The sequence below is a fragment of the Scyliorhinus torazame genome, chromosome 11 (genome assembly GCF_047496885.1).
Source record: "Scyliorhinus torazame isolate Kashiwa2021f chromosome 11, sScyTor2.1, whole genome shotgun sequence".
Taxonomy (NCBI): domain Eukaryota; kingdom Metazoa; phylum Chordata; class Chondrichthyes; order Carcharhiniformes; family Scyliorhinidae; genus Scyliorhinus; species Scyliorhinus torazame.
The window spans coordinates 111783763-111809291 of NC_092717.1; the positions used below are offsets into that span (position 1 = coordinate 111783763).

At 49.0% G+C, this 25529-nt stretch overlaps 1 protein-coding gene across 4 annotated transcripts in view; it reads left to right on the forward strand.

Annotated features, from left to right (window-relative positions):
- Positions 1-25529, forward strand: part of arfgef1 (ADP-ribosylation factor guanine nucleotide-exchange factor 1 (brefeldin A-inhibited)) — a 362892-nt gene that overhangs the window by 267623 nt on the left and 69740 nt on the right. For all 4 annotated transcript variants that reach the window (XM_072467619.1, XM_072467620.1, XM_072467621.1 and 1 more), the window contains 2 exons: positions 1991-2142; positions 2622-2794. In XM_072467619.1, the coding sequence (XP_072323720.1) occupies positions 1991-2142; positions 2622-2794 (325 nt within the window). The remainder of the gene's footprint in view (positions 1-1990; positions 2143-2621; positions 2795-25529) is intronic.

Below are 25529 nucleotides of genomic sequence, written 5' to 3' on the forward strand. Positions count from 1 at the left end.
GATACAGATAATTATATATTGGACTGTTAAATTATATTTTTGGAGAGTGTTACTTGTGACAAGGCAGTTGCCAATTAGGGCTAGTTTTCATTTTTGTTATTTATTATTTATTCATTTTTTGTTTATAAAATAGGTCATTGTTATTTGTGTTGTTATAATATTGTGTAAAGGATGCACAATGTACTGTGTTGGTTGACCAAAAATTTTCAATAAAATATTTAATAAAAAAAAAGTAGACACTTCACCCTCCAAGAACAAGTCTAAAGTTTTTGCATGATGGATTGATTCTTTTTACTTTCCCTGCCAGGTTACTTCTAATCCCAGATATGTCTTTCATTGTGAGAGTTATGTTGTTGATCATTTCCTCTAGCTCCAAGTTATGCAAATCGTCCAGTCTCCATTAAATCCTTTTGAACTTTGTCTTAAGTCTGAACACAAACTCTCACCTGCATTCTGCATGGTGGACAATAGAGTCAGCAATTCCTCTGCTTGAGGTGTAGGCGTGGCTGCTTCTATCTCTCGCTGTCTCTACCTCTAAAATGGCTGCAGGCCACACAAGATAAAGTGGCAACTCGCCATCTATCTCTGTGCAGAGAAGCGTGTAACCTAATCTTTAAAAATTGTCGCCTCTGCCCTCTTCCCATGGCAATGGGAAAATGCTAATTAGTTAATCTTTGATCCCAACTCCCTTAGAAGCAAATGGATAGTTTGCAACACCACTGTTTACAACACAATACCTATAATACCTTTCTGGAAATTAGGAGATCAAAGTCTGCTTGTCGTAAACTCAGATACTGCTCATTGTTTCCAAGCGTAAATATTTTTCACCATCACCTCAGTAAAACAATCTGAGCCCCTTTTACCTCTTAACAATCAAACCACCAAGGCTTACTGTCAGGCACACTGCAGAACAGGTCCCATTATCATCTTAATCTGCCCTAAATTTAAAGTTACAGTCCCAAAATATAATCATAAAAACCAAAAGATGTAATCCTGAAACAACATAATCTTATAAACCTCACAATTTTGTAACAATTTTTCCAGGTATTGGATGCTTAAACCATTTTTTTAAACTTTCAGATGTTTTGCCTCCTCTCCCCACAGGTTCTCCATGTCTGCTTCTAATGTGAAACTTATTGTGCCTTCCAGTGCTTGTTCCCTCCATATCTAAATTATTTACGTAAAAGTAGAGACTGTTTTATAGATTTGAAAATAATGTCATTGTGAGTAATGACACCTGTTGACATATCTCACCAAAGCTCTACATTTGCTGCATTGCACCTGTCCACGTGTCCCACTGTGCTCCCTGATTTGTGTTGCTGCACCTTAACACCAGATTCTGCAAAATTGCTCATTCCACAATACTGCTCACACTGTAACTGTTACCACCCTGTTGCTGACAGTTCCAATGTCTTTTAATTAGCCACCATCTATTGGCCTGGTATGTTACAAACCCACTTCCAGCTGAGCTCTGCTTGCTTATACAATCGTCTGGTCTTGTCTTCCCTTTCCCTTGGCAATCCTTTCTCACTCACCTTTCCTTTCACTTTCTCATGTCTTTAAACCTGTTCTTCCTTCTCTGTCCAAATTCTACTTAACATTACTAACATGTCTCCAAAATCAGCCTGCCATCCTTCTTGTCTTGGCTTTTAATTCTCCTTGGCCTTCTCCTGACTTCCATACTGCTCCAGCTTTTCCTTATAACCTATTCCATCCTCTGGCTTAACAATTCTTTCTCAGCCCTGGCCCATTACTCTCGTCATGTAACCTGCAATTAAGTCTCACTTGCAGTGTCACATGAAATTCTCTACATCAATTGAAATATCCAGTGTGTGTTACTGAACTTCTTACATTGAACACATTTGCTTTCTTCATATAGAATTGTAAAATGTTGTGGTTACATTAAACCACACGTCGATAATTTGATTGAAATAGTTTTGTATTCATATTTTTAATTGTGAATTATTCTTTTGTTCCCATTTATTACCAGGTTGGCTGCAATCCCAATGAAGATGTTGCCATTTTTGCTGTAGACTCTCTAAGGCAGTTATCAATGAAGTTCTTGGAGAAAGGAGAGCTTGCTAACTTCAGGTTTCAGAAGGATTTCTTGAGACCTTTTGAGCACATAATGAAAAAGAACAGGTAATCCTATATCCTGGTAACAAGATTTTTTTGAAAAGTTTCCTTTCTGCAGTCAGATTTCACATCATCAAAATTCTGTAAAAGCTATTGTAGCTGATGAACAACAATAAAAAAAGTCATATGAGTTTGGAAAGTACTGGGCACACGTTGTACCAAAGTGTTATATGTGGTTTGGTTTAGTAACTGAAATCAATATATTTTAGAAATAGTTTCACAAGGAAGATAAATTATGTCTTGATACATTTTATGTAAAATTTGTCCTTCAATTTTCTGCTCAAATATTTTAGTCATGAAATTAGGGTTGTTGCCTGAGTCATCTTGAATGGCATGGAGCTGAGAGATTTATAGAATACACACTCTTAATGTCTGTTATTTCTGATTTCAAAGATTGCATATTAGCCATACACCTATTAGCTTTATAGTTGCATATGGCGTGCTTTCAATTGCATTTTTATAAAACATCTTTTTTTTTTCTGAAGATCACCAACAATCCGAGACATGGTGGTTCGCTGCATTGCCCAGATGGTTAACTCGCAGGCTGGTAATATTCGTTCTGGGTGGAAGAATATCTTCTCCGTCTTCCATCTGGCGGCCTCTGATCAAGATGAGAGTATAGTAGAACTAGCATTTCAGACGACGGGACACATTGTCAGTGAGTATATTCTCAATGTAGTTAAGCTCTTGAGATTTTTGATAGGTTGTATATAATGTTGATTCATTTGAATGTAGTTTTTAAATGAATTCTACTTATAAAAAAATACAAATCTTTTCAATCCAAAGTTAACATTTAAAACTTTTTGTTGGTTTTTGAACTGTCCCCCCCAAAAAAATGTACCATCTGCGATGTGGGATTTTTTTGTTGCTTGCTTTTTATAGTCTAGTACCCTGTCTAACCACTAAATAATTTCCCTTGGCCCAACCATAGAAACCATCATGGAAAGTTTATGCTGGATCAGGTAATGTGTGAATGATGTCACTTCTTTCTGAGGGAAATGTACTCTAAAGCCCAGCCCAATGGTCCCAGTTTAACCAGTTCGGATTATGGATATTTTTTCATAAAATCTTTTTATTAGCATTTTCAAAATTTATAAACAGTTATGTACATCGTTGGCCGTGTTTATTTACTGTATTATATAGAAAGGTTTGTCTTGTCCTTCCCTTAATTTTCCCTATTTACATTCTGCCGCCCTCTGGCTCGGCTTGTGTCTCCCCTGGTCGGTCTTTGTTTGTGCAGGGGGGATGGGGGATGTCCCCCCCTTTCTTTTCTTCCCCTGTCAACTTCGGCTGTGTTTCCCCAGTGATTGAGGGGGGTTTCTCCCTCCCTCCCATGTTGTCCCTTTTGTGTCCCTCCAGCTTTTTCTCCTCTTTTCCCCCCCCCCCCAACCCCGGTTTGCACGTTTCTCTGGCTCCCCCGTCTTTATGTTTTCCTTTTCCTCTCCCTTTTCTTTCTAACGTTCCCATTTCCCCCTCCTATTCGTTGTTGCTAGCCTTGAACAGGTTCTAGAACAGGTCGACAAACTGCCCCCATGAATTTAGGGAGCCTTCCTCCGACCCTCGGATGGCATACTTAATCTTCTCCAGGTGGAGAAATTCCGAAAGGTCAGCAAGCCTGTCTGCAGCTGGGGGTGGTGCTGCTGATCGCCAGCCGAGCAGGATTCTCCGGTGTACGATTAGGGAAGAGAAAGCGAGGACATCGGCTCCCTTCCCCATGTGTAGCTCTGGCTGCTCTGATACCCTGAAGATTGCCACATTTGGGCATGGCTTCACCCTCACCCCCACAACTTTGGACATTGCCTCAGAGAAGGCTGTCCAGAAGCCAGCAAGTTTGGAACATGCTCAGAACATGTGGGTGTGGTTGGCCGGGCCCCTCTGGCATCGTTCACATTTGTCCTCCACCTCCGAGAAGAACCTGCTCATTCGGGTTCTGGTCAGGTGTGCTCTGTGCACCACTTTGAACTGCATGAGGCTAAGCCTTGCGCAGGAGGAGGTGGAGTTGGACTTGCTCAGTGCTTCGCTCCAGAGTCGGCACCCCACTTCTGTCCCCAGTTCGTCCTCCCATTTCCGGCTGGTCTGTCCAGTAGCTGTCCATACATTTTCCTACATAGTCTCCCTTCTTTACTGTCTGTGTTTATCAGGTCCTCTAATAGTGTAGTTTCTAGGGGCCCGGGGTACCCTACTGTCTCTTTGCAGATGAAGTGCTTTATTTGCAGGTGTCTCATTTCCTGCTCTGTCGGTAGTTCCCACTCCTCCGTCAGTTCGTCCAGCGTCGCTAGTCTGTGCCCTACGTAAAAGTCCCGAACTGTCAGTGTGCCCCCATCCCGTCTCCATTTCCTGAAGGTGGCGTATAGCACGACTGGGGGGAATTTGTGATTGCCGCAGATGGGAGCCATGGGGACATCCTAATCAGCCTCGGAGTGCTGCCTTAATTGGGCCCATGTTTTCAGTGTGGCTGCTATCACTGGGCTTGGTGTGTATTTTGCCGCGGGGGGTGGGAGTGCTGCTGTAGCCAAGGCCTCGAGGGTCATCCCCTTGCAGGAGGCCTCCTCCATCCGTACCCACTCTGAGTTGGGTTCGTTTACACATCCCTTCACTCTTTCCGTCGTTGCTGCCCAGTGGTAGTACTGCAGATTTGGTAAAGCCAAGCCACCTTTGAATTTCCTCCTTTGCAGTGCCAGTTTGGGAACTCTCGGGTTCTTACCCTCCCACACAAACGCCATAATTAGACTGTCTATGTTTTGCAAAAAGGCCTTGGGATGAAGATTGGTATATTCTAAACAGGAAGAGGAACTTCGGCAGCACGTTCATCTTGATCGTCTGCACTCCCCCCACCAGGGAGAGTGGGAATGCCCCCCATCGCTGTAGGTCCTTTTTAACTTCCTCCACCAGGCTGGTCAGGTTCCACTTGTGGATCTGTGTCCAGTCTCTGGAAATTTTGATCCCCAGGTATCGGAATCTGTTCTGGGCTGTTTTAAACGGGAGTCCCTCCATCTTTGTCCCACCCCGTTTGGGTTCACTGGGAATGCCTCACTTTTGCCCGAGAAGGTTCCAAACTCTTTCAGGATCTGCATGATTGTCTTCAGTCCTTGCTGCGGCTTCAAGACATACAGGAGCAGGTCATCCGCATAGAGTAATACTCTGCTCTCTGTCTCCTCTCTGGATGCCCTTCCAGCTTTTCTCGTCCCACAGGGCTATCGGCAGGGGTTCAATTGCTAATGCAAACAAGAGCGGGGACAATGGACATCCTTGCCTTGTGCCTCACTGCAGCTGGAATTATTCAGACCTGGTGGTGTTGGTTCGAACGCTCGCCTTATGTGCATCCCGCTCCTAGCCCAAACCATTCCAGTACCTCGAGGAGGTACTTCCATTCGACTCTATCAAAGGCCTTTTCTGCATCCAGAGAGACGATCACTTCTGGTGTTCTCTCCCCGGGGGCAGTCATTATTACATTAATCACATTCAGCAGTCTGATGTTCGCAGTGAGCTGCCTACCCTTGACAAAGCCAGTTTGGTCCTCAGCAACCACCTCTGGTACGCAGCTTTCCAGCCTTTTGGCCAAGACCTTTGCGAGTATTTTCGCGTCTACATTCAGCAGCGAAATGGGTCTATATGATCTGCATTCTGTTGGGTCTTTATCCTTCTTTGGTATCGGTGAGATTGTGGCCTGCGCTAGTGTAGGAGGCAAAGTGCCCCTTGCTAGCGAGTCCGCGAACATGTCCCTTAGGTGTGGGGCCAGGGCTGGCGCGAATTTTTTAGAGAAGCCGGCCAGGAGCCCGTCAGGTCCCGGCGCCTTTCCCGCAGGCATGGAGCTGATGCTCTCCATGATTTCTCCCAGATCCCCCCTGTCTGTCTTCACCCACAACTGGTAGTTCCAGTCCGTCGAGGAGCTGTTTCATTCCTGCGTCCCCGTCGGGGGGCTCAGAGGTGTACAGTCCTCGGTGGAAAGTCTCGATCCTGATTGACCAGTTTTGGTTCTGTTACCAGTCTGCCTCTGCTATTCTTAACCTGCGCTCTTTCCCTCATGGCTGCCGGCTTCCTCAGCTGATGAGCCAGTAAGCGGCCAGCCTTGTCCCCATGTTCATAGAAGATCCCTCGTGTCTGACGCAGTTGGTGCACTGCTTTCCTGGTGGATAGTAGATTAAAGTCCATTTGTAACTTTTTCTTCTCCGCCAGCAGCTCTACGGTCGGGGCCTCGGAGTACTTTCTGTCAACCTCCAGAATGGAGTCAACCAACAGGTGGTTGGCCGTTCTCTCTTCCCTATTTCTGCATGCCTTGTAGACTATGATCTCTCCTCTAATCGCGGCCTTCAGTGCCTCCCAGAACGTGGAGGGTGAGACCTCTTCTGGTTGTTACTAACGTAATTGCCTATGGCCCGCGATGTTTTTCTGGCAGAAGGCCTTGTCTGCCAGGAAGTCCGTGTCCAGCCTCCATGTGTGGCACTGGGCATGGTCCTTCTCCAACCTCACATCCATGTAATGTGGAGCGTAGTCAGAGATGACGATCGCGGAATATTCCGCTCCTATGATTCCTGGAAGCACCGATTTCCCCACTGCAAAGAAATTGTTGCAGGTGTACGCCCTGTGCACCTGCGAAAAGAACGAGAGTTCCTTTTCTTCCGGGTGCAGGAACCTCCATTGGTCTACCGCCCCCATCTGCTCCATGAATATTCCCAACTCCCTAGCCATGCCTGACTGCTCGCCCCGTTCTGGGGTTTGATCGGTCGGCCAGTGGGTCCTGTATGAAGTTAGTTACCCCCCATAATCAGTCGGTGTGTGTCGATATTGGGGATTTCCGCCATCGTCTTTTTTATAACTTCTGTGTCGTCCCAGTTGGAAGCGTACACATTCACCAGTACCATCGGTGCCCCTTCCAGGACACCGCCGACCATGACGTACCAACCCCTTGGGTCCGTAACCGTCTTCGTCTCTGTAAATCTCGTCCTATTGCTGATCAGTATGGCTACTCCCCTAGCCCTTGTCCCGTAGCATGAATGGTACGTCTGTCCCACCCAGCCCTTCCTTACCAGCAGTCGGTCCTTCCCCCTCGGGTGTGTTTCCTATTGGTAAATTATGACGGCCTTCAGGCGTCTTAGGTGGGCGAAGACTCCGGATCTTTTCACCAGGCCATTAACAGGTAACAATCCTGGTGAGGGGTTTCTGACACCCCCCCTCGTCCCCGGTCCTGTGGAATCAACCATATTTACCTGGTGGACGCACCCCTGCACTCCGGGATTTCCCTTTGTTAGGGGTCAGTCCAAAATGGCTGCGGTTGCCACTCTCACCATGAGGTAGGGTCCCTGCGCTCCGGGGTTTCCCTTCGCCCAGGGGGCACAAAACATGGCTGCCAACTATGCGTCCGCCTGTGTCTGTCTTTTTGTTCCCTTTCTGTTCTGCATGTGTGTGTCCCCTTTGTCTCCGTTTCCCCCCTTCCCCTATCCCCCGCTTCCCCAATCACCCCCCCATCCCTCTGTCCCTCCCCCGTGTTCTCTCCCCCTTCTGCCCTGTTTCCCCCCCACCCCTTTTGGCCAGACACTCCCTCTCCCCTGAGAGATGCACCGCGCCCTCCCTTGCTGCCTGTCTTCCTGTGATAGCCCTCCTCACTCGTATGGTGGCTCCCCTCCCAGTGCTCATCTAGCCCGGGCCCTGTTTTGTCTACCTATGTCCACCCCCTGTCTCAGCTCCTTGCCTGCTTCCCCTATTCTCGCTCCCCTTTTCTTGTTTCCCGTCGTCAAACGGAGAAAAGAGACGAACACGAAAACAAGGCAGTCCGCGCAAAAACATAGTCCATATTACAGTTTTTGTTTTCGGTCCGTCCTCCACTCTCATTCCCATTCTTCCTCTGTCCCTGCCGCTTTCACCGTTGCCGCATCTGCTCTCCCTCCAGGTTGTTTGTTTTTACAAACTCATTGGCCTCCGCCGGGGTGCCGAAGTAATGTTCCTTCCCCTGGTATGTCACCCAGAGTCTGGCATGCCAAATCACACCCCTTTCTTGTAGGGTGCTGATTTCGCTCTATTGAATTCGCCCTTTTTTGACAGGTTTGCCCCAATGTCCTGGTAGACCCTGATTCTGTGCCCTTCCCGCGAGCATGACTTTGTCGGCCCACCTCAGGATTTTTTCCCGGTCTTGGAATCGGTGCAGCTTCGCAATTATCGCCCTTGGCTGCTCCCCAGTTTTGGGTTTAGGCTGTCTGCCCTGCCCATCTCTGGGAAGTTTAGAAACGGTGGGTTTGAGGTGGCTTTTTGGGCCAAAAACTCAAACAAATTCACTGTGTTGGGTCCAACTGGGAGGAGAGCCACCTGATGTGCATCCGCTCAGCACATTCCTCCACCGGAAATAGGATTACAGTTCTAAATTTGGCATGTATCCCTAATTTACAGAGTATACTGAACATTGCTGCTACATGTCACCCCCTCCCACGCCTCCCCAAACACCAGACCCCTAACATTCCAAGTGACTAGTCTGATCGGGGGTCTCTCACCCCCCACCCCTCAAGTCAGTTATTTCTACCGCGATGAATTATCCAATCCTTACTCCAAGTTGATAGAGCCAAGGCCCACCCAAAATGGCCAACAACAGCACTCATAAGGTGAGGCAAGGAAAAATCCCATGTCTCCGTCAGCACTGTACCCTTCCCCCCCCCAACTCAAGAACCTGCAAACTACCTCCCAATGAACAATTCTCACCAACCCCCTCCCCCCACCAAACAAGCATGCTAGGCATATCAAAACCTGTCCAAACAGTTCCAAAAGGCTTCAGCTCCTCCCCCACCTCACTCCCATTCACTCACTAAAACCTAACTGCTACCGAGGTAGCCCCCTGCCCGCCCTGCTGCAAAGGAATAATCAAAACCAAAGCCTTTACAATTGTCAGCAAGCCAATTTGGGCCATATATTGTCCCTATTGCTGCCTTAACCATTACCCCGCTTAGTTTGACCGCCCCTTGTCCCTCTCCTGACAACATATACACTCCAATACAGAACAATAACCCCCAAATAGCCAAACATGTGTACATAATTCTGAAACATCCTCAAACAATCCCATCCCATCAACACCCATTGAAGTCCCATTCAGACCCTTTCAATTAAGTCCAAGTCCTAGTTCCTTGACAAAAACCTCTGCCTCTGTCTTTTGAGTTGTATGTAACTCTCAACCTCGACGTGTACACCACTCCAAAATGCACTCCTTTTATATAACTTCGCCCTGTTAAAGGCTGCACGCCTCTTTGCGAACACTGCCCCAACATCTTAATAAATTTGGATGTTGTTTCCTCCCGCCTCACTTCCCGGTTCTCTTTGGCCCATTTTAGGATCCACTCTTTCTTGAAGCTGTGAAACAAACTATCACCACCCATGGTGGCACATTCACCCGAGGTCTCTGCCGGAGTGTTCGGTAGGCTCTGTCTAGCTCAGGAGAGGACATCTGTTATCCCCACCCCTCAACAACTTTGCAAACATCTGAACAAAGTACTCGGTTGGCCTCGGACCCTCAACTCCCTCTAGCAACCCCACGGTCCTGAGGTTCTGTCTCCTTGACTTGTTCTCCAGGTCTTTGACCTTCACCCTCAGGGCCTTATTCCTCTCCTCCACCATCAGCATCTCGGCTTCCAGCGAGGCAATCTGGTCGCTATGACGTGACAAAATCCCCCCCCCTTTAGCATCTCCCTGCACTGGTCTGTTGTTTTTTTCTTGAAAACACTTTTTTAATAGAAAACTAATAGCTTTTAGTTGAGAGCCTCTGACTGTTGTCGGGATGTAGGCACACTTTTAACTCAGCAGAACAGGATTTGAAGCTTAGAGGGACTGTGAGAGACAGCCATTCACTCCAGTAACTATAATATCTATGCCCAAGCCCAAATTCAATATCCATAGAAAAGGATTGTATCACATGACCTCTCTCTAGTTGATCGTATATCCTAAAAAGAAGTTTAAAAAAAATAAAAAGTAGTTTTTATTCAAATTTTCACAAAATATCAACAACAAAATACAGAAAGAAAAGAACAACCCCCCCCTCCCCCCCCTGTATACATAAATAATAAATTAACAGCCATCATCAACACAAAAGCAAATATGCTGCTGCTGACCATCTTCTAACATTCTGCCAGGAAGTCTAGGAACTGTTGCCACCGCCTGAAGAACCCTTGCACCGATCCCCTTAAGGCAAATTTCACCCTCTCCAATTTAATAAACCCCGCCATATCGTTGATCCAGGATACCACGCTTGGGGGTCTCGCATCCTTCCACTGAAGAAGAATCCTTCGCCGGGCTACCAGGGACGCAAAGGCCAGAATACTGGCCTCGTTTGCCTCCTGCACTCCCGGCTCCTCTGCCACCCCAAATATTGCGAGCCCCCAGCCCGGCTTGACCCTGGAACCTATCACCCTCGACACCGTCCTCGCTATACCCTTCCAAAAGTCCTCCAGCGCTGGGCACGCCCAGAACATGTGGGTGTGGTTTGCTGGGCTCCCTGAGCACCTAACACACCTGTGCTCGCACCCAAAGAACCGGCTTTTCCTTGCCCCAGTCATGTGAGCCCTATGCAGCACCTTAAATTGTATGAGGCTGAGCCTCGCACAAGAGGAGGAAGAGTTCACTCTCCCCAGAGCATCCGCCACATCCTCTCGTCAATCTCCTCACCCAACTCCTCCTCCCACTTACCCTTTAGCTCCTCCACCGAGGCCTCCTCCTCCTGCATCACCTGATACGTTGCCAAGATCCTCCCCCCTCCAACTCACGTGGCGGCAACAGTGGGAACTCCACCACCTGCCGCCGAACAAACGCCCTTATCTGCATATATCTGAAGGTGTTCCCCGGGGGGAGCCTGAACTTCTCCTCCAGTTCACCCAGGCTCGCGAACTTCCCGTCCGCAAACAGATCCTCCATCCTTCTAATACCTGCCCTGTGCCAGCTCAGGAACCCTCCGTCCATCCTCCCCGTATCGGGGACCACACGAGGCCCCCACCTCCCCCCTGTGATGTCTCCATTGCCCCAAAATTTTGAGGGTAGCCGCCACCACCGGGCTCGTGGTATACCTCGTTGGAGGAAGTGGCAGCGGCGCCGTCACCAGCGCCTCCAGGCTCGTGCGCTAAAAGGAAGTTTATCAGCTCATGTCTGGCAAAGCCCCTCTCAGCCTTGTGATTAGCTTTTAATGTTCCAGCAATTAATTCCTGAATGGTTGATTCTTCCACTTTGATGAGATGGGAAATAAATTTTTCACACCTCCAGGGAGACCATTGTTTGTTGGGGCCTCCATAGATCCTACGTCTCCATGAAATGGAATGTGACTGCAGAGATACAATTGGCAGCCATTTTTAGCTAGTGGGCGCGATCCAGTGGCCACGCTGCGCCAGAAAAGCAGCTTGCCGTGGTCCAGCATGGCTGTTGAAAGCCGGGAGACCCGGCTCCCGGGATCTACACGGCTCGCCACGATCCAACAGGATCTCGTGGGATTTTGTGATGCCACCTGGGTGCCAGCCTGGCACTGCCAAGGTACCCAGGTGGTGCTGCCAGCTGGCATGGGCACAGCTAGTGTCCCAGGTTTGTTATGCTAAGGTGCCAAGCTGGCATCTATTTTGTGCGCACGATTGGGCCGGGGCTGCCCTGTGCATGGTTTTTTTTGGGGGGGACCAGGGACCCTCCCGTAGTGCATTTGGGGTGGGGGGGGTTAGGTGGGGGATTGTTTTGGGGGCCTCGGAGATTTGGACGCCATCTCTCACTGCAATGGGGAGTTCCGGCGAGCGGAACTCCCCACTGTACAAAACGGGGCTATGTGTGGCCTCGGCCGTCCTATCCCAGTTCAGGCCCCTTATTCAATATGAGTTGCATTGTTCCCCGTCACTGCGTGGAGTCAGAGAAAATGGGTGAGATTCTTAACGAGTATTTTGCATCGGTATTCACCGAGGAGAGGGACATGACGGATGTTGAGGTTAGGGATAGAAGTTTGATTACTCTAGGTCAAGTCGGCATAAGGAGGAAGGATGTGTTGGGTATTCTAAAAGGCATTAAGGTGGACAAGTCCCCAGGTCCGGATGGGATCTATCCCAGGTTACAGAGGGAAGTGAGAGAGGAAATAGCTGGGGCCTTAATAGGTATCTTTGCAGCATCCTTGAACACGGGTGAGGTACCGGAGGACTGGAGAATTGCTAATGTTGGCCCCTTGTTTAAGAAGGATAGTAGGGATAATCCAGGTAATTATAGACCGGTGAGCCTGACGTCAGTGGTAGGGAAGCTGCTGGAGAAGATACTGAGGGATAGGATCTATTCCCATTTGGAAGGAAATGGGCTTATCAGTGATAGGCAACACGGTTTTGTGCAGGGAAGGTCATGTCTTACCAACTTAATAGAATTCTTTGAGGAAGTGACAAAGTTGATTGATGAGGGAAGGGCTGTAGATGTCATATACATGGACTTCAGTAAGGCATTTGATAAGGTTCCCCATGGTAGGCTGGTGGAGAAAGTTAAGTCTCATAGGGTCCAGGGTGTACGAGCTAGAAGGATAAAGAACTGGCTGGGCAATAGGAGACAGAGAGTAGTAGTGGAAGGGAGTTTCACAAAATGGAGAACTGTGACCAGTGGTGTTCCACAGGGATCCGTGCTGGGACCACTTGTTTGTGATATACATAAATAATCTGGAGGAAGGTATAGGTGGTCTGATTAGCAAGTTTGCAGATGACACTAAGATTGGTGGAGTAGCAGATAGTGAAGGGGACTGTCAGAGAATACAACAGAATATAGATAGATTGGAGAGTTGGGCGGAGAAATGGCAGATGGAGTTCAATCCGGGTAAATGCGAGGTGATGCATTTTGGAAGATCCAATTCAAGAGCGAACTATACGGTAAATGAAAAAGCCCTGGGGAAAATTGATGTACAGAGAGACCTGGGTGTTCAGGTCCATTGTACCCTGAAGATGGCTGTGCAGGTCGATAGAATGGTCAAGAAGGCATACGGCATGCTTTCCTTCATCGGAAGGGGTACTGAGTACAAAAGTTGGCAGGTCATGTTACAGTTGTATAAGACTTTGGTTCGGCCACATTTGGAATACTGCTTACAGTTCTGGTCGCCACATTACCAAAAGAATGTGGATGCTTTGGAGAAGGTGCAGAGAAGGTTCACCAGGATGTTGCCTGCTATGGAGGACGCTAGCTATGAAGAGAGGTTGAGTAGATTAGGACTATTTTCATTAGAAAGACGGAGGTTGAGGGGGGACCTCATTCAGGTCTACAAAATCATGAGAGGTATAGACAGGATGAATAGCAAGAAGTTTTTTCCCAGAGTGGGGGACTCAATTACCAGGGGTCACGATTTCAAGGTGAGAGGGGAAAAGTTTAAGGGAGATATTCATGGAAAGTTCTTTATGCAGAGGGTGGTGGGTCCCTGGAACGCATTTCCGGCGGAGGTGGTAGAGGCGGGCACGATAGCGTCATTTAAGATGTATCTAGAAGATGTATCTAGACAGATACATGAATGGGCAGGGAGCAGAGGGATACAGATCCTTAGAAAATAGGCAACAGTTTTAGATAGAGGATCTGGATCGGCGCAGGCTTGGAGGGCCGAAGGGCCTGTTCCTGTGCTGTAATTTTTCTTGTTCTTTGCAAAGGTTGGGAAACACGTGGCTAAACGTGTTCGCTTGGGGACTTTGTTCCCTTTTGGGAGAATCGCGCCCAGTGTCCTGGTTTTTCAGTGAATTTTCACTTTTTCAAAGAGTTTAATATGTTGAAAGCAGCCGATGAGATATAAAATTCCATATGGCGCATTTTTGTGACGCCTCCACATCACACAATGTAATATGACTTGTCGGAGTGTTTCATTTAAAGGTGTAAAAATTAAAAGACACATGTATACCTATTCACACTTTAATCTGAGTGTTGCAGCTATGCTCTATTGTCGTTTTGGTACCGATGTACATCTCAATCGAGTTAGACGTTGGATTTTATGAGCTGTAACATTGCTTTTTTTCTTTCTGGTGGTAGTTACAAAACAAAACACAGGCTTCATTGGAAAAGATTAATCTTGCGTTCGGGTTCTGAATTTCTTTGTGGGTTCAGCGTAAGGGATGATAATGGCGTCAGAACCCAGTGTCCGTTCCTTTCTTTGAATTACAATTTTGTGTTGTCTAGGGGTCTGTAATGACGTCCAATTGGCATTATTGGTTGGCTAATTGGAGTATGAGTTCCCTCAGTGATTGCTCATTGAGGGGGCCCATATAAGCACCTGTGTAGGCTTTGTGAGGCAGTCTTAAGTTGACTGGAATGCTAGCAGCACTGTTTGGAGCAGCTCTTGTATATAGTTATGCAAATAAATATTGGTGTGGTGGCGGAACCCCTGCCTCCTGTGGATTATTACAGGGTCTCTTGAATTTGTGCTAGCATTTTGGTTTAGCCTCGGATTGCTGCTAACAGCTAAATTGATTTTGGTTACCTGTGGGAGTAGAGGAGATCTGCAATTCCAATTGTCTGTGCCCACAGACTGCTGAACAAAACAGGTATTGTGCAAATTTTCATAATGGGCTGTTTTTATAACTGTTAATTTTTTGATGATTACTTCTGGAATGCTTGCCTTCATTGGACGGGGCATCGACTATAAAAACTGGCAAGTCATGCTACAGTTGTATAGAACTGTGGTAAGGCCGCACTTGGAATATTGCGCACAATTCTGGTTGCCACACGACCAGAATGATGTGAAGGCTTTGGAGAGGGTGCAGAGGAGGTTTGCCAGGATATTACCTGGTCTGGATGGTGTTAACTATGTGGAGAGGCTGAATAGACTCGGACTGTTGTTATTAGAAAAACGGAGGTTGAGGGGTGACCTGATCGAGATCTACAAGATTCTGAGAGGCATGAATAGAGTGGATAGGCAGGCACTCTTTCTCAGGGTGGAGGGGTCAGTCACCAGGGGGCATAGGTTTAAGGTCCATGGGGCAAAGTTTAAAGGGCATGTGCGAGGCAGGTTTTTTTACACAGAGGATGGCGAGTGCCTGCAACGCGTTGCCAGGGGAGGTTGTGGAAGCAGATACATGAACGGTGTTCAAAGGCATCTTGACAAACACATGGATAGGATGGGTATAGAGGGATACGGTACAAGGAAGTGCTGAGGGGTTTCGCAAAGGCTGGTATCATGACCGGTACAGGCTTGGAGGGCTGAAGGGCCTGTTCCTGTGCTGTATTGTTCTTTGTTCTTGTTCCTTGTTCTACAACCCATGAATTTCATAATCTAGGAAGATTTTTTAAAAATATAAATATGTTTTCATTAAGAATTTTTCAACAATATTTTCCAGCTTACAAACAACAACCCCCGCAAGTCAATACGACACAGAACTTTGTACAGATTCTTCCCGTACATGTCAGTTTCCGGATCATTCATGTGTTTTCTTGCTCAAATGCCCCCCAAAGAATCCCCTCCCCTCCACCCCCCCCTCCCACCCCCCCTGGGTTGCTGTTGCTGCTGTCCGACCTTCATCTAACGCTCAGCGAGATGGTCTAGGAACGGTTGCCACCGCCAGTAGAACCCCTGCGCAGACCCTCTCAAGGCAAACTTTATCCTTTCCAACTTGATAAACCCAGACATATCATTTATCCAGGCCTCCACGCTGGGGGGCTTCGCCTCCTTCCACACTAGCAAGATCCTTCGCCGGGCTACTAGGGAGGCAAAGGCCTGAATGCCGGCCTCTTTCGCCTCCTGCACTCCCGGATCGTCCACTACTCCAAATAGTGCTAGCCCCCAGCTTGGCTTGACCCGGACTTTCACCACCTTAGATACTGTTCCCGCAACTCCCCTCCAGAACCCCTCCAGTGCCGGGCATGACCAAAACATATGGACATGGTTCGCCGGACTTCCTGAGCACCTCCCACATCTGTCCTCCATCCCAAAGAACCTACTCAGCCTTGCCCCCGTCATATGCGCTCGATGAACCACCTTAAATTGTATCAGGCTAAGCCTGGCACACGAGGAAGAGGAATTAACCCTACTTAGGGCATCAGCCCATAGCCCCTCCTCAATCTCCTCCCCCAACTCCTCCTCCCATTTACCCTTCAGCTCCTCTACCAAAGCCTCCCCCTCGTCTTTCATCTCCTGGTATATCGCCGACACCTTGCCCTCTCCAACCCATACGCCCGAAATCACCCTATTTTGAACCCCCTGTGCCGGGAGTAGCGGAAATTCCCTCACCTGCCGCCTCACAAACACCCTCACCTGCATGTACCTGAAAGCGTTTCCCGGGGGTAGCCCAAACTTCTCCTCCAGCGCACCTAAGCTCGCATACGTCCCGTCAATGAACAGGTCCCCCAATCTTCTAATCCCTGCCCGATGCCAGCTCTGAAACCCCCCGTCCATCCAGCTCTGAAACCCCCCGTCCATCCTTCCTGGGACAATCCGATGGTTGTCTCTGATCGGAGCACACACCGAAGCTCCCGTCGCACCCCTGTGCCGTCTCCACTGCCCCCAGATCTTTAGCGTTGCCGCCACCACGGGGCTCGTGGTGTACCCTGTCGGCGAGAGCGGCAGCGGTGCCGTCGCCAGCGCCCCCAGGCTCGTTCCTTTGCAGGACGCCATCTCCAACCTCTTCCACGCCGCCCCCTCTCCCTCCATCACCCACTTACGGATCATTGCCACGTTGGCTGCCCAATAGTAACCACCCAAGTTCGGCAACGCCAACCCTCCTCTATCTCTGCTACGCTCCAAGAACCCCCTCCTTACCCGCGGGGTCTTGCTCGCCCACACAAATCCCATAATGCTCCTGCTTACCCTCTTAAAGAAGGCCTTAGTAATTACAATTGGGAGGCACTGAAATACAAAAAGAAACCTCGGGAGGACCACCATTTTAACCGACTGTACCCTACCCGCCAGCAAGAGTGGCAACAAGTCCCACCTTTTAAAATCTTCCTCCATCTGTTCCACCAACCGCGTCAAATTAAATTTGTGCAGTGCCTCCCAGCTCCTAGCTACCTGAATCCCCAGTATAGAAAGCTCCTTTCCGCCCTCCTCAACGGTAGGTCGTCTATCCCTCTTCCCTGGTCCCCCGGATGGATCACAAAGAGCTCACTCTTTCCCACATTGGGCTTATAGCCCGAAAAGTCTCCAAACTCCCGTAGGATCTGCATTACCTCAACCATCCCCTCCACTGGATCCGTCACATACAGCAACAGGTCGTCTACGTACAACGACACTCGATGTTCCTCTCCCCCTCGAACCACCCCCTTCCATTTCCCCGACTCCCTTAACGCCATGGCCAAAGGTTCAATTGCTAATGCAAACAGCAGAGGGGACAGGGGGCACCCCTACCTCGTCCCTCGATACAGCCGGAAATACTCCGACCTCCGCCGGTTCGTGACCACACTCGCCACCGGTGCTTTATACAGGAGCTTAACCCATCTAATAAACCCTCCCCCGAACCCAAACCTCCTCAACACCTCCCAGAGATACTCCCACTCTACCCGATCAAAGGCCTTCTCCGCGTCCATGGCTGTCACTATCTCCGCTTCTCCCTCCACCGATGGCATCATTATCACATTTAGGAGCCTTCGCACATTAGTGTTTAACTGCCTACCCTTTACGAATCCCGCCTGGTCCTCGTGAATCACCCCCAGGACGCAGTCCTCAATCCTCGTGGCCAACATTTTTGCCAGCAGCTTAGCATCTACATTAAGGAGCAAGATCGGTCTATACGACCCACATTGCAGTGGGTCCTTATCCCGTTTCAAGATCAAAGAGATCGTCGCCTCCGACATTGTCGGGGGCAGGGTCGCCCCCTCCCTTGCTTCATTGAAGGTCCTTACCAGCAACTGGGCTAACAGATCTACATACTTCCTATAAAACTCCACCGGGAACCCATCCGGCCCCGGGGCCTTCCCTGCCTGCATACTCCCCAGTCCTTTAACCAGCTCCTCCACCCCAATTGGCGCCCCCAAACCAACCACCACCTGCTCCTCCACCCTTGGGAACCTCAATTGGTCCAAGAATCGCCGCATCACCTCTTTTCCCCCGGGGGCTGGGACCTATACAGTTCCTCGTAAAAGGCCTTAAAAACTTCATTCACTTTCCCCGCATTCTTCACCGTAGTTCCCCTGCCATCTTTGTCTCCGCCTATTTCCCTCGCTGCCATCCTCTTACGGAGCTGATGTGCCAGCATCCAACTCGCCTTCTCCCCATATTCATATATCGCCCCCTGTGCCTTCCTCCACTGTGCCTCTGCCTTCCCTGTGGTCAACAGGTCGAACTCCGTCTGGTGACTTCATCTCTCCCTGAGTAGTCCCTCATCAGGAGCCTCTGCATAGCTCCTGTCCACCCTTAAAATCTCCCCCACTAACCTCTCCCTTTCCCTACCCTCTCTCTTCACCCTATGAGCCCTGATGGAGATTAGCTCTCCCCTGACCACCGCCTTCAGCGCCTCCCATACTACTCCCACCTGCACCTCCCCGTTGTCGTTGGCCTCCAGATACCTTTCAATACACCCCCGCACGCTCCCGCACACTTCCACGTCTGCCAGCAGTCCCACATCCAACCTCCACAGCGGGCGTTGGTCCCTCTCCTCCCCCAGCTCTAACTCCACCCAATGCGGGGCATGGTCTGAAATGGCTATGGCCGAATACTCCGTTCCCTCCACTTTCGGGATCAATGCCCTGCCCAGAACAAAAAAATCTATCCGGGAGTAGGCCTTATGTACGTGGGAGAAAAAGAGAATTCTCTGGCCAAAGGCCTGGCAAATCTCCACGGATCTACTCCCCCCATCTGGTCCATGAACCCCCTAAGCACCTTGGCCGCCGCCGGCCTCTTCCCCGTCCTAGATCTGGAGCGATCTAGTGCTGGGTCCAGCACCGTGTTAAAATCCCCACCCGTTATCAAGCTCCCTACCTCCAGGTCTGGAATACGCCCCAACATCCGTTTCATGAATGCAGCATCGTCCCAGTTCGGGGCATATACATTCACCAGTACCACCTCCGTCCCCTGCAACCTACCGCTCACCATCACGTATTGGCCTCCCTTGTCCGCTCCTATGTTCTTGGCCTCGAACGACACCCACTTTCTCACCAGTATTGCCACCCCTCTATTATTCGCATCCAGCCCCGAATGGAACACCTGTCCCACCCATCCCTTCCTTAACCTGACCTGATCTGCCACCTTCAGATGTGTCTCCTGAAGCATGACCACGTCTGCCTTCAGTCCCTTTAGGTGCGCGAACACTCGTGCCCTCTTAACCGGCCCATTTAGGCCTCTCACATTCCACGTGATCAGCTGGGTTGGGGGGTTACCCCCCCCCCCGGCCGACTAGCCATCTCCTATCTTAGGCCAGTCCCGTGCTCGCGCCTCCCGCACCCTCCAGTCCCCCAGGCGGAGAATCCCCGCCCCAACCACCTCTTCCATTTTCAGTTCCCCTTCGGACAGTGCAGCAGCAACCCTAGAATCCCCCCCCCCCCCCCCCCCCAGCTAGATCCACATCTAGCTCTTTTGCTCCCCCCCTATTACTTCCGTGAGTCAGCTGACTTCTGCTGACCCTGGCTTCCCCCGCCTTCCCGTTGATCTCCCCGTGTGGGAGTCTCTCCTCCTCCTTGCCTTCCTCCATCCCCCCCCCTCCTTTTTTTTCTGGGGTGCGGGAAAAACCCGCGCTTTCCTGAACCAGCCCCGCCCCCTGTGGCACAGCTCCTGTTGCGGCCTTTATCCCGGTTCCCTCATCCCCGAGTCTCACCTCCCTCTAGCACCGACGCCCACATTCTCCGTCATCATCATCTCGTCTACAGAAAAGAAAAAAGGGAAATTTTAGGAATTTTAACCAAAACTCTACCCACATCCCCATCCATCATCCCACCCATGAAGTATTCTTTGCCCATATTTACAACCCCATATACAACCAACATCTCCCCCCACAACCATATCCCCTCGGTTCGAGTCCAGTTTTTCCGTCTGAATAAAGATCCAAGCCTCTTCTGGCGTTTCAAAATAATGGTGTCGGTCCTGATAAGTGACCCACAGTCGCGCAGGCTGCAGCATTCCGAACCTGACACTTTTTTTATGCAGCACCGCCTTGGCCCGGTAGAAGCCAGCTCTCCTCCTTGCCACCTCCGCGCTCCAATCCTGGTAAACTCGGATCACCGCGTTCTCCCATCTACTGCTCCGCACCTTCTTGGCCCATCTCAGCACACTTTCTTTGTCCGCGAAGCAATGTAACCTTGTCACTATTGCCCTTGGTGGCTCGTCGGCCTTTGGTCTCCTCGCCAGGACCCGGTGAGCCCCTTCCAGCTCCAGGGGGCTCAGAGAGGCCTCCGCACCCATCAGCGAATGGAGCATCGTACTCACGTACGCCCCGGCATCAGCTCCCTCCACTCCTTCGGGAAGACCCAGAATCCGGAGGTTCTTCCTCCTCGACCTGTTCTCCAGGACCTCAATTCTCTCGGCCCACCTCCTGTGCACCGCCTCGTGCGCCTCCATTTTTACCGTCAGGCCCAGGATCTCATCCTCGTTGGTATTCACTTTATCATTCACCTCACAAAGCTCCACCGCCTGGGTCTTCTGGGTCTCCTTCAGCCCCTCGATCGCCAACAGCATTGGCACCAGCACCTCCTTTTTCAGCTCCTCCACACATCACTTGAGGAACTCCTGCTGGTCTGGCCCCCACGCTGCTCGCTCTCCGCCCTCCGCCATCTTGCTTTTTTCCCCTCGTTTTAGTCTCTGCTCCAGGGCCTCTTTTCTCGTCGTTCCACCGCTGATCTCGGCCATATATCGTAAGGGGGGACCTTACTGCACCTTCCCACACGGGATTAATTCAAAAAAAGCTCCGTTGGGGCTCCTCTGGAGAGCCCGAAAGTCGGTTGTCGCGGGAGCTGCCAAAACGTGCGGCTTAGCTCCGCATCGCCGCAACCGGAAGTGATCTAGGAAGATTTTAGGAAGTTAGTGGGTTGTAACCTGATTTTAAGCCCTGGTGTGGTGTCTGGTCTTGCTTCCTACACCTCCCTTTACAACCACACTGCTGTATTTATTGAGGTTTAAAATTTGAGCTCGTTCATTTGATTTACCAGTGGATAATTCCCGCTGAATTTTCTTTGTGGTTTCTACAAGTGGTGTTCAGTTTGAGGTATGTTCCCTTCTCTTTTGTCTTGGGTTTGGATTTTCCCTAACTTGTGCCATGACCTCTGGAACACTGCAGTTTTTCAGTTCTTGCAGTCCTCACCTATGACTCTTCCACTAAGTGAGGTATCTCCCTTATTGTCTCTTCGCCTGCTTGGGAACCACCCCATTTAACTCTGAAATGAAGATGTCTGCCAACCAGGTTTCCAGGTCACTCCCTTGATCTTTTTTAAACTCTACGTGTATTTCCTTTACCTCTTTTGACTCTAATTTACTCTTTTTGACCTCTTTAACTTGGTTCTATTCTAACCCTTCCTAATACTGCTGGTCTATTGTGATTCAATTGGCCCTTGCTTGGCCACCTTATCCTCTGTGGGTTGTAATGCCCCCTGCAAGGTCTCTGAACCTTTCTCAGCTTTCTGCACTCCTGCAGAACTCTGCTGGTCTTCAGCCTGTTCAGCCTCTTTAGACTATCCTTGACTTTTTGGGGGTACTACCCTCCAACCTGCCAGGTTGTTCCTAGCAAGGTTTCTACCCCTTACATGCGCAAGTTTGGGTTCGCACTCACTGTTAGCCCTGCGAACTGTTCTGCCCTACCTTCATTATCCCCCGCCACAGCATGTCTCAGCTTCATCTATCTCGCTTCTATCTGTCCTTTGTGAGAATTAGCAGATCACAGTTAACTTTGGGTTAATTGTGGAAACTTGACCTCAAAAGGGTAGTCAAAAATGTGTTATAAAGGAAATTCCAGTGGCAACATGTCAGTGGAAATCACACGTTAGGTGGCTCCCTAATGCCTTAATTATATGTCAGTCTTTCAGGAGCTTTACAACTATGCTGTGATCTGCACAGTACCACTGGTGACCCCCGTCAACTCTGGTGATGCTTGACTTAGTTCAACTGAACTTCTGGGCACAGGAGTAGGTTGAGTATCTGTGCATGAGTGTCCATCCCATGAAGTAGAGTTCACTGGAAGTCCTCGTACAATAGGAATCACTTCTTGTTGAATTTCCATAGCAGCATTTCCTCATATTGTTTTTGGAACTTTTTCTGTCTCCGTGTCATGGCATAGACGAATGTGGTCTTGGTGCCTGCAAACAACTCTCCCATTGTTCGATTTCACTAACAAAGACACTGGCCCACTTTGGTTAAGAATAACTCCAGGTAACCAATGGGGGTACTGCAAAAATTTCTGATATAAACACAGGCATTTATTTGGGTTAGAATGTCTCCTTAGAATGCTAATCATGTCTCTCCTTCTGCTTTTCTTGTCTCCTTCCCACTTTTGCTTTGACATCTGGATGGAGCAGATCCAGACTTTAGTCTTCTACCCATTCAGCTGGTGAGAGTCCTGTAGTTTTTTTGTTGTGTGATATGATATTGAAATAAGAAACTCAAGAGTTTGGTCCCTGAAGTATCACCTGCCATCCTCTTCAATCCTTCCTCAAAGTCTGAACAATTCGCCCTTCTAAACCATTTGAAGCTGGGTGAAAAGTCGTGGTACACACATGGTGTATTTCATTCCTTTGGATAATATCTTGGAACAACTCGCTCGTAAATGTTGTACCATTATCAGATACGAGAGAATCAGGTAACCCATGAGTTGCAAAGACATTAAGTATCTTCTGTATGGTACTGGGAGCTGTGATGTTGCTGATAATGTATACTTCTAACCAGTTGTAATGTGCATCCATGGTGACTAAAAACATGTGACCCATGAAAGGGACCTGCAAAATCCACATGAGTTCTCAACCAAGGGCGATCAGGCCCCTCCCAAGGATGTAATGGTGCTAGTGGCACTATTGTCTGGTTAGATTGACTTGCAGAAAAGGATTTCACTTTGTTCTCCAAATGTTGGTCCATATTAGGCCATCAAACATATAACCTGACTACACTTTTCATTCAAGAGGCACCTGGATGAGCCTCATGAATTGAATTCATTACTTGCGAACTACAAGAGGTTGAACGACCACTCTTGACCCCCACTGTATGCAACCATCCTCACGCTTAACTCGTCTTTGCTCCTCACATGAGGCTACAACCTACCATCGTATTTGATAGACGGTTATCCATGCATCAGAAACCTTAAAACTTGTGACAGAATAGGATCTCTGTCTGTCCACTGCTTAATTTGTTTCGCACTCACTGGAGATTGGGCAAGTCTCTAGTGAGAAAATCGTCTCGGGAGGACACAATACCTGGGTTGGCAAATCCACATTAGCTTTGTCCTTCCCTGCCCTGTACACCATGCTGTACTGACACACTGACAATGTAAGCCCCAGCGCTGTATTCTTGCTGAGGCCATGGTAGGAATACATTTTGACTCGCTGAAAAGGCTCATCAACGGCTTGTGGTCAGTACATATGGTGAACAAACGACCATAGAGGTGGAATCTTTTTACCACAAAAACAATAGCTAGACCCTCTTTGTCCAACTGTGAATACCTCTCATCAGCCTTTGTCAGCGTTCCAGATGCAGAACCAATGGGTCTTTTTGGAATCGTCCTCCATTACATGAGAAAGTACTGCCCTCACACCGTAGGGGAGGCATCGCACGACAGAATATATTTCCTGTCTAGGTCAAAATGGTCTCGCATTTTTTCTGACTGCAGGAGGGCTTTCGCATCTTTGATAGCCGCCTTCTGTGCAGACTCCCACTTCCATTTGGTCCATAATAGGTACAGTGGATTTCGGCGGGAGCGGTGCGCAAGGCATTTCTGGGAGGTAAGTTTTTCCTTTAAAAAACACTTACCTTCACAGGAGCAGGCCATTGGATTTTGGCGGGAGCGGTGCGCAAGGCATTTCTGGGAGGTAAGTTTTTCCTTTAAAAAACACTTAACTTCACAGGAGCAGGCCGTTGGATTTCGGCAGGAGCGGTGCGCAAGGCATTTCTGGGAGGTAAGTTTTTCCTTTTTAAAAAAAAAAACACTTTTCTGTTTTATTTTTTTGACCCGCGGACTTCTGGGAAGGCCCCCCCCCCCACCCAACCAATAAATTCTGGTGGAGAGGAAACCCGAGACACTACACGTGTAGTGTCTCCCACCCACCCTCCTCCTCTAACCTAATAATAAGATCCATTGGTGTGAGGTAAGTGCCATATTATATTATTATTATTATTAGCATTATTATATTATATTATTAGCATTGCGCAGGTCAAGGAGACACAGCCAGAGTGAGAGAGATACAGACAGTGAGAATTTGGTAGTTTGGTGCAGTAAGGTAACCAGGAAAGGTAAGTGGTTAATCTAATTGTGCTGTTTTTCAGTTAAAAGTGCAGGGTAGTGTCTGATTGGCTGAAGCTGCCCCCACCATAAACTTAAATTAAACTAATTAATTAATTAGTGATGGCTGGTCAGGTGATGTGCTTGAGCTGCTTGATGTGGGAGCTGGCAGATCCCATTGCGAGCTGCAGCGACCACATCTGCAGTAAGTGTTGGCTGCTCGAAGAGCTCCGGCTCAGAGTTGATGAGCTGGAGTCTGAGCTTCAAACACTGAGGCACATCCGGGAGGGGGAGACTTACCTGGACACTGTGTTTCAGGAGGCAGTCACACCTGTCAGAGTAAGTAGTTTAAATCCTGCCAGTGGCCAGGGACAGAAGGTGTGACTGCAAGTCAGGCAGGTAAAGGGAACCAGCAGTCAGGAACTCAGGAGCCTCAGCCCTTGACTCTGTCCAACAGGTATGAGGCACTTGCTCCCTGTGTGGATGGCGAACAGGGTTGCAGGAAGGATGAGTCAGCTGACCAAGGCACCATGGTTCAGCAGGCCATTCAAGGGGAGGGAGTAAATAGGCAAGTTGTAGTTGTAGGGGATTCTATTATCAGGGGAATAGATAGTATCCTTTGTGAGCAGGATAAAGAGTCCCGCATGGAATGTTGCCTGCCCGGTGCTAGGGTGCGGGACATCTCTGACCGGCTTGAAAGGATACTGGAGAGGGAGGGGGAGGATCCAGTTGTTGTGGTCCATGTCGGTACCAACAACATAGGCAAGTCTAGGAAAGAGGACCTGTTTAGAGATTATAAAGAGCTAGGATTCAAATTAAAAAAACTGGTCCTCAAGGGTCATAATCTCCGGATTACTGCCCGAGCCACGTGCAAATTGGCATAGGGAGGCAAGAATAAGCGAAGTTAACACGTGGCTGAAAGAGTGGTGTGGGAATGAGGGGTTCCTTTTCATGGGACACTGGCATCAGTTTTGGGACAGGGGGGACCTATACCGTTGGGATGGTCTCCACCTGAACCGAGCTGGGACCAGTGTTCTGGCGAAAAGAGTAAATAGGGTGGTCAATAGGACTTTAAACTAAAGATCGGGGGGGAAGGGAAAGTCAGGAAACCAAGAGGTG